We start from the raw sequence: 16,209 nt of genomic DNA on the forward strand, positions 1-16,209 counted from the left end.
ACTTTCCTCCCTTTCTTGAAAATGGGCACCACATTGGCCTTCTTCCAGTCTTCGGGCACAACACCAGAGCACCAGGAGTTCTCAAAGATCCATGCCAGGGGCTGGGCTATGATGCTTGCCAGCTTCTTGAGTATCCTGGGGTGTAGATTGTCAGGGCCGGCTGACTTGGGAGGCTGGATACCTTCAAGGTGTTCTTCATGAGGTCGACATTGATGGAGGGCAGGGGATCTCCCTCACCTGGACCTCCCTGTCCCATAGTGGGCATGGGCGTCCCATGGGACTGATGAAAGACTGACGCAAAGTACCCATTTAATAGGTTGGCTTTTTCCTGGGTGTCAGTTGCCCCATCTGGTTCAGCAGGGGTTCAGTGTTGCTCTTGCTTTTCCTCCGGCTCCCCACATATCTGAAAAAGGACTTTTTATTGTCCTTGATGCTCGAAGCTAGTTGGAGTTCAGTTGCAGCCTTGGCTTTCCTGGTTTGCTTCAATAAATACAAAATAAAAAAAGTCTTTGAATGGTGTGTTCCCTTAGTATCACTGTGGTCACATAACTCCAGTTGGCCTTCTGGTGTCAATAAGTGCAGAAGGAGAATTAAAGGGCATGAAGGACCTAGACCTTTGTGTCTACCTTACCCTGTCTTTTAGATTCCTGGGCTGTTTTTAGACATGCTCTGGAGGTGGGGAAGGGGCTCTTTAATTAGAGCTGCTCTAATTAATATGCTCAGAGTGCCTCATATATTAGTGACCCCTTGCTTCAAAATGGTGGAAGTGCCTCTGCTGCCATTTTGAAATGCGGGGACACTGATACATGAGATGCAGAGGCTGGCTGCAGCACGGTAATTACTCGATTAATTGTTGTAATTACAGCGCATCAGACCAGCCTCCAAACTTGTGCACATGTACCCCTGATGTTTATCCTCAGCACCTGTAGTCAGTGGTCACCCACTAGGAATCTGAGGTGAGGTTCACTTGTTAAAAATGAATCCAGGAATTCTGTGTTAATGCAACCTCGCCTACAACTCATTCTGATTTTCCATTTTGCTTTAGTTGTAGAGATCAGAAGGTTTTGTTCTGTTGCCAAATGTGTGCACATTTGCTGATGAACATACTATTTGTGTGCATGCAGCCATGGATTCATTACACTTAGAAGCAACGATCTGTGACTTGCAGCTGCTTCCCCCTGCTGAAGTAGTTTTCAACCTTTGTGGACTCAAGGCACCAATAGTTTTGAAGCACCCCTTGGGAATTGCCAGCTCTTAGTTTTCACTTATTTGGGGATTCAGAAAAATAATAGAGCAATTCTGCTGTTGCAAAGAACTCAGAAAGATCACCACATGTTAAAATACTTTTAATGCTATAGATCACTGCCCTGCTGATGTAGATCTGCTCCACTCTGGGTGCATCTCCATATGCAATTACTCTAATGCATTAAGCTCTGGTGCATTTTGTGCTGGAGCTGGCTCTTCCTGGATCCAGTGCTTACATGTGCTCCTGAGATTGCAGCAATTTGAGCTGAGGCAGAGCAACCCTGGGCTGGCAGGGGCTCAGGGGGTTAGCCCCAGGCTCCAGGGGGTGGCATTGGGCTGTGGAGAGCTGGCTGGGGCACGAGGTTGCTACAGTGCAGGGCTAGCCAGCAGGCAGCCTCTGTGCTGTAGCATCCTCATACCCCAGTAACTGTCTACATGTGCATTGCGACAGCATAAATTACCATGCCCTAGGATAGTACTTGTCCCAGACAGTACTATTCTATGGCAGAATTAATTAATTTGGGCACACATCTAGACTATGAGACTTTACTGAAGAGCTAGTTAGTCAACTCACAGTAAAGCGCATGTGTGGATGCACCCTCTGTCAATCAGTTTTGATTTACCCAGTCTAAAGGCTCAAATTATTTGGCACTTGCTATTTTGGGGATATGTGTATTGCCCCTTGGTACAAAACTTTCTATTTGAAAGTTACTCATCATGGTTTAAAGTGATGAATATCCAAGTAAGGGAGAAAAGATTTAACTATGCAATTGCCATCATCAATATAAATTCAGTTGTTAAATCTCTTGACATTTGCTGAACATTATATGACCTGAAGATGCACTTTCACACTTCTGTGTTCACTCTCACAAGCCAAGTGAGATCATGGGAGCAGAAAAGCGTATCTGAGTGTACATATGAACTCTGTACTTTTGGTTCTGCTTTAAAGAAGCTGTAATGTGATATATCTAGGACCATATACATATTCTTTTACACAGTGTGTGGGAGAGCATTCACCTTTAATTCTTCTGCAGCTTCTTGTAGCAAGAGCTGAACTGATAGAGGGCAGGGCAATTCAGCCAAGTGTGAAGGAGGAGCAGGAAGGGAGCACTTCAGAGGAGCAGCTCTGCACACCACATTCTTTTCTCATGGCGCTAACCTGGAGTTAGATGCACAGCAATTTACTGTGTTGCATTTCCCTGTGCTTAGTTTTAACAGGTGATGGATAGGATGTGACAGAGCTATAGGGAGGATAGAAGCTATTGGCAACCTGATAGGATAAACATCCATGATAGCTGTGCTGCAGAAGCATAGAGATAGCAGGATAGATCAAGATCTAAAGAAAATACCATTATTCTCACAGTTTCTTGCCCAAGCATTCTGTTCTCCTGCTGTCCCCAAAGAGGAGCTACAGAACAGGTCAAGGAATGGTAATACAGGAATTTTTTTGGAGGGTTGAAAGGGGATAGAACCTGTTTCCTGAGTGAAATGTCACTACTTTTTCTTGTATTCTTACTCTAGGTCCATTATCCCTGGATTAGCCAAAAATAATCAGTGAGGATAGTTGGAGAAGCGCTGAGGTCCCGGAGGGGAGGGGAGCCAGGTGTCCAAGGAGAGTGGTCACTCCTTAAGGAGACGATCCTCCAAGCCCAAAGGAAGGTAATCCCAACGAGGATCAAAGGGAGCAGGAGAGCACACAAGCCTCCATGGCTCACCAAAAGCATCCAGGAATGTCTCCTTGCTAAAAAGGAGGCTTACACCCAATGGAAAGAAGGGGTCATCACCAGGGAGGACTATTCTGCAGTTGCTGGGGGATGTAGGGGGGTAGTTAGGAAGGCCAAGGCAGAGATGGAACTGGGACTAGCTTCCCAGATTAAGGACAATAAGAAGTCCTTTTTTAAATACATAGGGGGTAAAAAGAAGGTCCCGGGTAATGTGGGGCCCTTGCAGGATGCGTTGGGAAATTTGGTCGTCACACCAGACGGCAAAGCTAACATGTTTAACGATTTCTTTGCCTCCGTCTTCCTAAGTAGGGACCAGAACAGCCACCTCCCTGCTGGGCCCCCCTCGGGCCCCGGGGGAGGCACACCTGGGCCAAGGGTTAGCGAGGATTTAGTTAGGGAGCTTCTGGAGGGGCTGGACATTTTCAAGTCAGCCGGTCCGGATGATCTCCACCCTAGAGTTCTAAAGGAACTGGCCGAGGTCATTGCAAGTCCCCTGGCACGGCTTTACGAGCACTCGTGGTGCTCTGGAGAGGTACCGGAGGACTGGAAGAGGGCCAACGTGGTTCCCATCTTCAAAAAAGGGAGGAAGGAGGACCCGGGAAACTATAGGCCAGTTAGTCTTACCTCGATCCTAGGCAAGCTGTTCGAGAAAATTATTCTGGCACACATCCAGGAGGGGCCAGCAGGGGACTGCATGCTTAGGGGCAACCAACACAGGTTCATCAGTGGCAGGTCCTGTCAGACCAACCTGGTGGCCTTTTACGATCAGATCACCAGATCATTAGATGCAGGGGTAGCAGTGGACATAGTCTTCCTGGACTTCCGGAAGGCTTTTGACACTGTCTCTCACCCCGTTCTCATTAAGAAACTGGGGGGCTGTGGCGTAGACACCCACACAGTCAAATGGGTCGCCAACTGGCTGGAGGGCCGCACCCAGAGGGTGGTAGTGGATGGGTCCTTCTCAACCTGGAAGGACGTGGGCAGTGGGGTTCCACAGGGCTCGGTCCTCGGGCCCGCGCTGTTCAACATCTTCATCAGTGATTTGGACAAGGGGGTAAAAAGCACCCTGTTCAAATTTGCTGATGACACTAAGATGTGGGGGGACGTGGGCACACTAGAAGGAAGCAACAGGCTACAATCTGACCTAGACAGGTTACAAGGGTGGGCGGATGAGAATAGGATGGGTTTCAACACAGACAAGTGCAAGGTGATGCACCTGGGGAGGAACAACCGGCACCATACCTACAGGTTGGGGAACTCCCCTCTTGTCAGCACGGAGGCGGAAAAGGATCTTGGAGTCATCATTGACTCCAAGATGAACATGGGTCGGCAGTGTGGGGAGGCAGTTAGGAAGGCCAACCGTACCTTGTCATGCATCCACAGATGCATCTCGAGCAGGTCCAGAGAGGTGATCCTCCCCCTTTATGCGGCACTGGTCAGGCCGCAGTTGGAGTACTGCGTCCAGTTCTGGGCGCCGCACTTCAAGAGGGATGTGGACAGCATGGAGAGGGTCCAGAGGAGGGCCACTCGCATGATCAGGGGACTGCAGGGCAGGCCCTATGAGGAGAGACTACGGGACCTGAACCTGTTCAGCCTCCACAAGAGAAGGCTGAGGGGGGATCTTGTGGCCTGTTACAAACTGGTCAGGGGGGATCAGAAGGCATTGGGGGAGTCACTGTTCCCCCGAGCACAGCCAGGAGTGACCAGGAACAACGGTCACAAGCTAGCAGAGGGTAGATTTAGGTTAGACATCAGAAGGCGCTATTTCACGGTCAGGGCGGCTAGGGTCTGGAACCAACTTCCAAGGGAGGTGGTGCAGGCTCCTACCCTGGGGGTTTTTAAGAAGAGGTTAGATGAACACCTTGCTGGGGTCGTTTGACCCCAGTACTTTTTCCTGCCATGGCAGGGGGTCGGACTAGATGATCTGCTCAGGTCCCTTCCGACCCTAGAAACTATGAAACTATGAAAACAAATAGAAAAAAATATTTTCATAACACAGTGCATGACTTCTATGACAGTAAATCCCAAGTTACAGTTATAGAAGGCAAAGCTCAGAGAGATTCAAGAAGAGATTAGCCATTAAGTGGATAACAAGAATATCCACAGTTGTTACAATGAATGTTAAAATGTTGAGAAAGGTAGTAACGCTCATGCTTTAATCAGTCTCAAACTGAGTCAGTCTCTAACTTCTAGAGAGCAGGATAAATCCTAATGAGGCAGTTAATCCTACAGCTTCCTTTAGCAGGCTTCTGACAACTTTTTCCAAAGCATCTTTTGCTTACCACAGTTAAAGACAGGGTGCTGGCCTACATGATTCCTTATGTGTGATCCAGCCTGCCAGTTGCTATGCTCCTATGAAGAGAGACCTCAGTGAAGTTTGGCATGGCTCTCCCACTCAGCCAGGAGTGTATGTAAGGTTCAACAGAATTTTAAAGAGCTGAATAAGTTTAACAAACATCAAAAGGATGTATAGACCTCGTGAACAAAGCCAGTAACAAATGCACCAAAGACCCACCATCCTTTCACGTAGAAGAAGGTTCCCCTTCCATGCTCCTCCACCCCTTCTCTCTTCAGTCTTTCTGTGAATTTTTATTTTTTCAATCATAAAAAGGACCCCTCCTTTATTTTTTCAGTAGGGAATTCATGGTGGTCTTGGACACATTAAGGCAGTTCAGTCGCTTAATCCTCCCACTCTGAATGCCCAGTAAGTCTCAAATCATTAGGAAGATGTACTTTATTTTGAACTAGTGTTGCTCTGCAGTTTAGTTGAAAATCCTAATGCATACTCTATTCAAACACATTAAGTAGTCTGTAGTCATTGACTTCAAGGGATCTGGGATAATTTTCAGCAACTCAGCATCTGTCCAAAGGAAAGAAAATCATTTTTCTGGAAGTTTGAAGACTGAAATTCTTACACAGAGTAAAGATGGCTGGAATCTTTTCTCTCGGAACACATACGTTGCAGTTGTTATGTTAAAAAATAACCGTTAAAAGTACAGATTCAAAACTGTTAATAATTAAAGACTAATCACATTATGCTAACGTGTTCCGTATGGGTCATTTAGTTGCTCTGGCTAATATACAAAAATGAATTAAGCTGTTCTTAAGAAGTTATTTAAGAAAGCATATGTTTAGAATTTTATGTATTGAACTATTTGGATATTTCCCCATTAAGCAATTTAGGCTTGAGTGAATGTTGAACAGTATTGCTCAAAGCAATACACGCTTCTGGATTTATTTTACTGTCATTTTTTTAGCTTCTAGTTTAGGGTTTATTTATGTGAAGTTGCTTTCATCATACTAAGCGGTAAAAGCATATAAACCTGTTGCCATGGGTTACTGCTTACGTATTTATAAAACCATTTACTCTGCAAACAATATGAGGAGCTGAATGCATACATTTTGTTAAATTACATAGATCAGAAGAGCTGGTAAAGGACTCATTAAAAGGTGAAGGCACCAAGTTTTTAAATTTATTTTTCCCACAATGGACACATTTTTAAAGCAAGCATTTTATATGCTTGGTGTCTTATTCAGCGCAGTACCAAAAGAGGAAGGAAATTTGTGAAGAAGACTGTACCACAGTGGAGATGGGGGAGGGAAGGTGAGAGAAAGTCTAGTACACAGTTGCTTGCAGACTTCCAGTAGAATGAATAGGGGGCATGCAGATCTGTGCTTTTGTTACAACCGTAGTTCAGTGTGTTCAGTTGAGCAGAATTCTAACTTTTGAAAAGTCAATGTGAAGAAAATGTGGCTCTCCAGTGGAGGCAATGAGAACAGTCGCAAAACCAAATCTGCATGTGTGTGCTATGCATCCTGTTTGGCAACAAGGAAGCGGTAACGTTCTGTCAGCCACTCTGTGTTTCTGACAACTTAGTAGAAATGCAAGAGAAGCCATTTTCCTACCTTTAGAACATTTCATAATGTGCCTATGTGAGGAATAAGTTGGGACTATTTTAGTTCTTATGTCTTTAGTAAACAGCTTGGGATAATGGATACTTCCCATTCTTTCATCAGAATGTGGGGCTACTATCTTCATTGGTATAAAGAAGAAGGAAATTTATCTTCTCTTATTTCCCCTTAATTTTGTTAGTACCTCCTAAGCCTGTCCACCTCCAGTCTGGACAGGAGAGAATTCCTCCAGCACCATCTCGACCTTTGCCAGCTGACCCCAAGTCATCTAGGAACTTAGTGCTTGAAGAGGAAGAAACACAGATATCAGCAGGTGTCAATACCCTCATTGAAAAGTTTGAAAGTATTAGGTAAATATATCTTTGTGCCTTTTGATTAAGTTGCTTGTTTTTCATTGAATTTTGAAGTACATTGAGTGGGAAAAATACAGATATATAAACTCAGGGAATATTTATTGTAATTGTGTGGAAAGTGGTGTTAAGCCATTGGTTTAATCATAAACCCTAAACTTAACCGTGTGATTATGGGGACAGGATACAAAAAGCAATGTCTCTTTAAGACTTATTCATCTGTGACCTATAATGGGTCATGATGAAAATCAGTGAATGAATGGCAGTTTTGTGCCAATGTCTGTAAAGTTTGGATCCAAATTGTTTTGGCATTGCAGAATCTTGATCAGTGTAATTTAAATAAATGAGGCTTCTGATTTTACAGGTAAAACTTTATAACCTTGAGAAAATGCCATGTTTGTTGTTTACCCAATGTTTGTGAAGGGAAAACATAATTTGATTGCAGCATATCACAAAGCAATGTAATATACAACCTGGTTTCTAAAGACATTGTAAGAAATATTTGATTTGGTTCAACAAATGTTCCAAGAAAATTGGTTGCTTTTGCAAAGCTATTCACATGATCATTCTTACTGACAGTCAAAGTTACAAGATATAGGGCTTGGTCATTTATTGTAAGTATTCTTTCTCCTAGGGCTGATGCTTAAACAAGTCAAATACATTTTGAAAGTAGCACTTGGACATTTCTTGCAGTCCTGTCCCTTTAAAACTCTTAACTTGCAGAAAATAACACTGCTTTGCATGGTTAATTTCACGGAAGGACAATTAGTTCCTGTTTAAGCAAACAAGCAAAACAGTTCTTTCAGGAAGGACAAAAGAAATGATAAAGTGATTGGGTTATTTGGGTTGGGAGGGCCACAGAGTGTCTGATGGGGGGACTGTAGGGCCTAACTTCCACTGAAATTCATTGGAAATTGGGCCTCTTAGACACTTTTTAACATCCCAGCTTGAAAATGTAAATTTGAATGACCAAGAACTCCCTCTTTACCTTCAGGCAACCCATACACATTCTTCAAAGAAACCAATTAAATTTAACGCTTAGGATGGAACCTGGATTAGACTCCTCCAAACAACCAAGCTCAAATGACTCTGACATGGTAGCCTCCAGTGACTGTTCTGCAAATGAAAAAAGTGAGCCAGATGAGAATGAGCCAGACCTAATATGCAGTTCAGATCTATCTAATACAGACATAATGAAAATTAAGGAACTAAGCATAGGGGATAACAAAAGCCATGAAGACTGTACTGCTGTGAATGTGAGCAAAGAGCCGTCTGGAGAACTTGGCAATAAAGACTCAACCACAGAACTGAACGGTAATGGTAAAATTCCCAACAGAGACAGTGGAATTGACAGCCCTTCTTGTAGTGTGGCAGGCGAGACTTTTCCAAATGAAGAAGGCACAGAACAGAAGAAGTCTACTGCATCTGGAAATCCAATTGAAATGGATACTGACAAAAAAGGTAGCAAATGTTCACCTGTGGAGCAGAAGAGAGACTCGACACAGGATGAAGACAGTGACATTGATGATGGAAGTAGTGAGGAACAAGAGACAGCAGAAGTGCCAAAGTTAGAATATTTGGATGTAAACAAGGTAAGATACCTAGTGTGTTCATTACTTTCAAATACTCTTTAAATCTCATCCTGAAACTATCTCTGTGCCAGGGTTCCTTGCATCTACCTTCATAGATTTTTAAACCCAGAAGGACCATAATCATCCTTTCAGCTATCCTCCTGCTTCACCAGGTTGCAAGATTGTGCCTGACCTGGATCTTCTCTTTTAGAAAGGTTTCCTCTCATGATTTAACAGGCTTCAAGTGATGACAAATCCACTGCATCTGTTGGCGAGTTGTTCCTGTGACTAATTACAGTCAGAAGCTAAAAAAAATGGCACCTTATTTCTGGTCTGAATTTACCCAGATTCAGTTGTAAGCTGTTGGAACCCCCGCTAATATCCATGGGGTTGTGTGAATGCAAGGATCCAACAGGTAGAGCTTCTTTCAGGATCCATGCCTTAAATTTGTGCCTGAAATCCTAGCCAAATGGAAGTATTTGCACATCATATGAACCCCCCCCCTTTTTTTTTTTGACAAAGGAAGCTTATACCTCTTTCTATGTGACTTATTATTTTCACTAAAAAAGTTTCTTTGGAAGGTTGCTTCTCTGTAAATTATACTATGTAATGGTCCAAGTAACTGTAGCTAGAAAAGAACTTCCTGGAATACATAGTAATTATAGGTACAAATACCTTCTTTACCTATTTACTAAGCTACCTGATGAGGGAAGTGGAGGTGATAGTGGAGTGCCTTCAGAAAAATCTTTTGCAAAATGTTGGTGCTTCAAAATTTTTGAAGTAAATGAAGCTTATCACAGGGAAAAGATTACAGTATTCACATACACAAGTGTTTGTAGGAAGGGACATTACCTTAAGTTACAACACCTGATACAAGCTGGCAATAAGGTCTTCTGTGAATTACAGGCCCCACCCTGAGGCCTCTGCAACATGCTGTTTTATACCAGCTTGGTATCTGTGCCAGTGCTGGGAAGGATGTAAGTACCAACTGATTTACAGGAAGTTCATTGGTGATAGGATCAGTGATGTAAGTTGTATGTTAGATAAAAGCTGTAAAATAGCGTAACTTATATAGCTTGGCATTCAGATCGGTTTGCACAATGAATGCAATTTGCACACCAAATCCCTTACTCTTCTGTCACAGGATATAGCTTGCGGTGGGATAATAGGAGTTTCAAGGGGCAGAACAATAGCAACATTGAAACAAACAGAAGGGTGCAAAATAAATCTTTTCCAAACATACATGCTTTAACGTATGCTTGTTCTGTTTCTACCATCTGGAATACAATTCAACCTACTGTCAACAGTCACAATTTTCATGGACTTAATTAACTGTTCAGTTATTTAAGTCCTGTAGGTGGTTCCCATTGGATACAAAGTTGGTACAGATATAACTCTTTTGGAAAACCTGTTGAAAGCCAATTCATTTTCAAATTACATTACCTTGCTATTATTATAATGTTCAGACTTAATTCCTTGACCAGTTTATATCAGTGTGTACAGGATTTGGCCAACTGTGTGGACTTTGGTATAAAGCTACTATGTAACCAAACAGATATAGAAAGCCTGATTTTCCTCTAATTTTCCTAGTGTGAATCAAGAACTGCTCCCTGATTTCAACCCAGTGGAACTGGGAGGCAAATCAGACTCCTAGATCAGGAGGTAAACGTAGCAACCCATCTGAATTTCATGGTAATGAGCTCTGAACTTAGTTATTGCAGATTGGTAAATCCAAATGCAGCAGGCACAGCATTTTTTCCTGCATAACTATCAGTTACTACCACAAGTTGAATCAGAGGGAAGGACAGAAACATTGATTTTGATGTTACCAAAGACATTAACTTTAAAGTACTAGCTGACAGTAAGGCAAAACTTGAAAATTTATTTTAGCAGATGCTACTTCTCAAAGTAAAAGTCGTTTATATTCCAAAGCAATGTGATGAGTGAATACACAATTCACTTTAAAGTCAAATAATATTTTCCCACATAATTATAATAATTTATATTTGTGTAGCTAGTTTTCATAATGTCTGTGGGTCCAAAGTACATTTAGAGGCTTAGTTGACTGATAGTCTAATTTAACTATGCACCAAATCATTTCACTAACTGTTGTAAGGCAGCTGGTCAGTTGCATCCATTTAATGTAGCATCTTCAGAATGAAAATTGAGAGGGAAAAATTTTACTTTATTTATTTGCACATCACCCTAAATAAAACCATGTGCCTTGTTTTGGGAAGGCTAAATCAAGGGGAAAAAATAATGTGCCCTTTAACCAAACTGTTCAGAATCAGTTTCCTAATTTAACATGGAGACCACAGTTTTCAATCAGTAATTGAATAAATAAGTTATTAAACATTTAGAACAGGGCTGTCCAAATTCTGAGTGGCTGGGGGCCAAAGAAACTCCTGCCACGTGGCCATTGAGCTGCATGCTATGCTGATCCCTTGTGACACACCATGATGGTGTCCTCACACTGTATGGGGTCCGTGGTCCTGCCAAAGCTCCCAGCCAGTTCCCCTTGGCCCTGTGAGATCCATAATGTAGTAGATGCAAAGTGTAGTAGATTTGCTGTTTTGACACAAGGAGGAAGTCAGATGAATGGAAAATGGAGTTGCAGACTGATCTGGCTATTATCATCCATGTCTTGATACTGCCATGTGCTCTACATAGGGCTGCCCTTGAATGTCTAGAAGGTGCAGCTGATGTGCAGCATGGCAGCCCATCTTTTGACAGGGGTGGGTGACTAGAAATGCATAACTTCAGTACTTCAGAGTCTGCACTGCCTCCCAATCGCTTTCTGGACACAATTCAAGGTGCTGGTTTTGACCTATAAGGCCCTAAATGGTCTGGGTAAGGGGTCATCTTCTTCTTTATGCCCCATTGCAATCCCTAAGGTCAGCCAACAGCAGCCTTCTACAAGTACCATTTAACCAGGTTGTCTTGGCAAAAACATGTGGGAGGTCATTCTCTGCAGTTGCTCTTCAGCTTTAGACCTCCATTCCTCTTGAAACCTGCCACATCTTTCAGAAATGCTGCAAGACCTTCCTAGTTGGGCAAGCATTCATCAAACAAAACCAGGTTGAGGGGTTGTTTATGGGACATCTGTTTTCTCTTGATGTTCTAGTTCCATTTTAAGATGTTTTGGACCTCATGTCACTTTCCATTTTAAAATTAATTCCATTTTCTTTTTGTAAGCTGCCCTGAGCCTTTGTTGGGGAGGGTGGCATATAAATCAAATAAATAAATAATATTTGGATCTCCCTTCCTCTGCACCTTCTGTAATTCACAGCAGTTATCAAGGATCTGAACCGTGAGCACTGACACAGATTTATATATTTATTTTGGCCAGTGTGCACTTTAATCTGTATCAGGTACCTCAGACTTTGGCTCCTGATAGTGGTCTATAATAGTTGATGTGGATTTAACAAATTACAGGAAGATAAAAATGGAATGGATTAGGAATCAAGGTCCAGAGAATTGGAAAAGTGAATCGAGGGAAGCAGGAGGGTTGTAGGATTCATCGTGGCCAAGGAAAACCTTTGAATCCTATGTGGTCTGCAAGCATTTGGAGTAGGAGGTAGAGAGGAATCCCATTGAAATATATGGACTCTGAGAGCAGTAGGATTCACTGGAAACAGCTGGGGAAAGATTAAGAGAAAGGGGATTGATGAAATTCCTAAGAGCTCTGATGCACATACCTTGTAATTCTTCTGCTTCCACAGATACCACCCTGATTTCTACTCACTTTTTCAGCTTGCTTTCTTATAGACCTTCTCAACCCCATTGTAGAGCCTCAAGAGAATTTGGCACTAAAGACTTTTTATAAAGTCCATATTCATATTTCCCAGGAGTGTAAGCTTTATGATCTAACTGTATAAAATCAGTATTAGGCTCATCTTTCTGACCAGGAAGATGTATGAGCTACAGTTTCCGGACAGCTAGAGGGGGAAAAATAGGAATAGCATGATGTAAAGTATAGAACACGAAGAATCCTGACAAAGCTTCCAACAAGTCCCTGACACATGGGTGGGTGTTGCAAGATTCCTAGCCTGCTACTGGCTAACAAGGGTGTGCAAAGCAGGCCCTATTCAATTCAGATTCAGCCCAAATTGGGGACAGTGATGCAATTTGTTGATTTGGATCACTGTCCTTGATTCAATTCGGCTGAATCCGAATTTGAAGATTCAATGCTGATTTGGAGAGTCAGCAATTTGGCCATAGACACAGCTTGAAAAGTTTTTTTCTACATACCTCGAGGTACCAACGCGGCTTGTGAATGCTGCAATGCTGGGGCAGATGGAGTATCCCACAGGAGTTCGGGGGGGCCTCCATGTGTTTGGGGGCAAACCAGGAAGTGGACCAGAAGTAATTCTGGTCCACTTCCGGGTCCACCGGGGAGCATGCTGGGAGGGCCCCCGGCTCAGAGATGGGCTGCAGGGGGATCCCGGGTGCAGCCCCCAGACCCAGGAGGCACCAGGCATTGAGCCAGGGGGGCGTGGGGGCCCCCATGAGTGGGGCCATGAGCCCCAGCATTGCAGCATTTATGAGCCAGCTGCTACCTTGAGGGATGTAGAAAAAACATTTAAAGCTGTGTCTACGTCTGAACCACCAAATCTTTTCGAATCTCTCTGAATCAATTTGGAGGGTTCCAATTCAATTTGGAGAAATTAACAGGTCCTCTGATTTGATTCAGATTTGGAGATTCGGCCACTGAATTGAGCCAGATGTCTGCCAAATCAAATCAGGGACCGAAGCGTCACACAGCCCTACTGACCAAGTTAAAAAAAAAACAAAAAACAAAAAAAAACACACCACCTTTCCCTGCCTTTATAAATAGCCTTGTGCACTAGATCCCATTCTAGCATACAAGTACACTGCACTTAAAGTTTCTACATCAAGCTGTTTGGTTTTAGAGTTGACCTATGGCTAAAAATATTAATTTATATGGTAAGCCCATTGTCATGGGGCAGGGCGCAGGAGTGGCCGTGATCTCTCCTGGCGCCCCTACCATGCCAAGTTACCCTTCTAGCACCCTCGTCTCACCTGCTGTTTACCTGATCACTTTGCTGTTTATATAATATTAATTGGAGGCTGCCTTTCCTGGGCTTCTTGGACCCGGTGCTCTTGCCCTATACGGGTATCTCTTGGTGCACCCACCCTAGGGTGTCACGTGACTCCTTCCACCCCAATACCATGCCCAAGCCTCGCCGGTGTTCCGGATGTTCTCATGTCTCTATGTACGGGCTCTCTCCGGTATACGGGCCCTCTCCGGGCCTTTACCCACGCGCCCTGCCCTCTCTGGGCTCTTTAGACTTGCCCTCGCCCCTTTCAGGGGCTTCCCCAATCGACTCGCCTTTGTCTGGTGCTTCTCCTGTATCCTCGTCCTCACCGGACGCTCTAATCTTATACGTGCCCTCCCTGGGCTTCTAACCGCGCTCCTGCCCTTCTCCGGGCTTCTAACCTCGTCAGCCCTACCCAGGCTCCTTATTCCCGTATTCACGGCGGCTCTATGGCCTACGCCTCGCGCTACTTGCCCTCACTGGGGCCTATGCCTCGCGCTACTCGCCCTCACGGGCTGGGGTCTCAACCCCCACACACTGCGCCACACTGGTGCCAAACAGCTGTGCCTCCCAGGCACTGCTCTGTGCCTGAACAGGGCACCCAGGAACCCCCAGTCAAAGCCATAAGCCACCCAGCTGTAACTCAAAATAAGCCTCCTGGCTATAACATACACTGCGCGCTGCCCTGGCTATTCTCCATCTCCCTGTCAGGGTTCCCTCCACCCCGTATCATTCTGCAGAGGCTCGGCAATCAGGCTGCTCTGCTCTGCAGCAGAGCTGTTGCTCCTCCAGCTGCCAGAGGGGAACTGCTAGCTAGGCTTCAGCCTGGGCTGTTTATAAAGGCCCGGCCCTGCCCCCTTCTGGTCACCTGACCAGCACAGTTGCCCCAGCAACCGTCACCTGAGCTGCCCTAGTGATTGGCAGCCAAGCCCTATTACCAATGCCAGTAGCAGGCACCCTAGTGCCCTGCTACACATCTCCCCCTCCCGGGGTGGAGCCTCCTTAGGAGCGGGGCGCGGGAGTGCCCCGCGACACCCATTTTTCTAAACCCGAATAAATTATAAAGATGTGGGCAACATTACTCAGTAAAGAAGAATTACTGACAGTGCTGTGCATGAGACAAAGTTCCTTTAGGCTGAAGACGTTCTAACTGAGCGCCTCCTGTGCTGTATTCCTATTAGCAGGGCTTGCTGGTTGGCGATGATAATTTTTATTTGTATAATGGCAACACCTAGAAGCTTCAGTCATGAAGCAGGATTATGGCGTATTAGGTACTAGATAAATGCAATGCAATAAAATGGTGGTCTCTGTCCAAAAGAGTTTAATTTATGGCCCCTATAAATTAAACACATGCAAAGTAAGATCGGCCACAAGTGCAAAGTAATTTTCACACTGTTAACTGGTTAATTGACCAGGCACATGTGCAAAGTAATTATTACATGATAAAAGTGATTATCCAGCTATAAAAAGAGCCAACCAGATAAAGTTAGTGCATGCAAATGCGTAAGAATTCTATAGCTATTTCTGTCTAGCTTTAATCTCAACGTGTAGCAGGATCCTGAGTAACGGTGATACCAGGAATAGGTTGGTAGATACTGTGCTGAGGTTTGTAATATAAGAATCTAGACAGAATGTCTCTATACCCATTCTCTGTAAAGCAGAGATTCCTGGCTATCACATAAGTTAGGAGTTGGCAACCTTTTCAAGGGGTGCGCTGGGATGACTCAGCTTGGGTCCAAGGTGGGCTGACACTAGGACCTGGCCACTGCCACCACACGTGAAGCTTCTGTACACCCAGTGACTGCATGGGCAAAAAGCCCCACTGCCAGAACTCCACCAAAACCCTCTGGCTCAGCAGATCAGATCCAGTGCCTCTGCAGGCCAGAACTGGCCCATGTGCCATACCCCTGCTATAGGTTAATCATTTATGGAGGAGTTAATTTTTGAAATGATACACTGCTTTGTCTGTCCTTTCACAGCATCTGACACAGTGAGCTTGGGCTCATGAAAGCTTATGCTATACATCCCTGATTTAGTTAGTCTGTTACATGCAAAGCTGCCTTGCATTCTGCCATCATGATTTTAGACTAACATGGCTAACTGTATCTCTGTATGTATTTTTTATAATCAGACAGCATCTGATAAAGTGAGCCTCAGCTCATGAAAATTTGTGCTATGTATATACTTGCCCTGCCTTGTATTTTTGTCATAGTTCTGTCTTATATATCCCCTCATACCTAAACTTTGAATGGAAATTGTGATGTTATTAGATCGGTGAAGGATTTGGTTATTGTTGGGAGCTTTTCACAGGCAGTTTGTTGGCTCAAACCCGTTGTTCTCATCTGAT

General features: G+C 44.1%; 1 protein-coding gene across 1 annotated transcript in view; it reads left to right on the forward strand.

Moving 5' to 3' along the window:
• Positions 1-16,209, forward strand: part of FGD3 (FYVE, RhoGEF and PH domain containing 3) — a 204,939-nt gene that overhangs the window by 102,611 nt on the left and 86,119 nt on the right. Inside the window, exons 3-4 of the mRNA XM_019505031.1 lie at positions 7,063-7,231; positions 8,226-8,823. Coding sequence (XP_019360576.1) covers positions 7,063-7,231; positions 8,226-8,823 — 767 coding nt within the window. The remainder of the gene's footprint in view (positions 1-7,062; positions 7,232-8,225; positions 8,824-16,209) is intronic.

This window comes from Gavialis gangeticus, unplaced genomic scaffold (genome assembly GCF_001723915.1).
Source record: "Gavialis gangeticus isolate Ggan-Ray unplaced genomic scaffold, GavGan_comp1, whole genome shotgun sequence".
NCBI classification, from domain to species: Eukaryota; Metazoa; Chordata; order Crocodylia; family Gavialidae; genus Gavialis; species Gavialis gangeticus.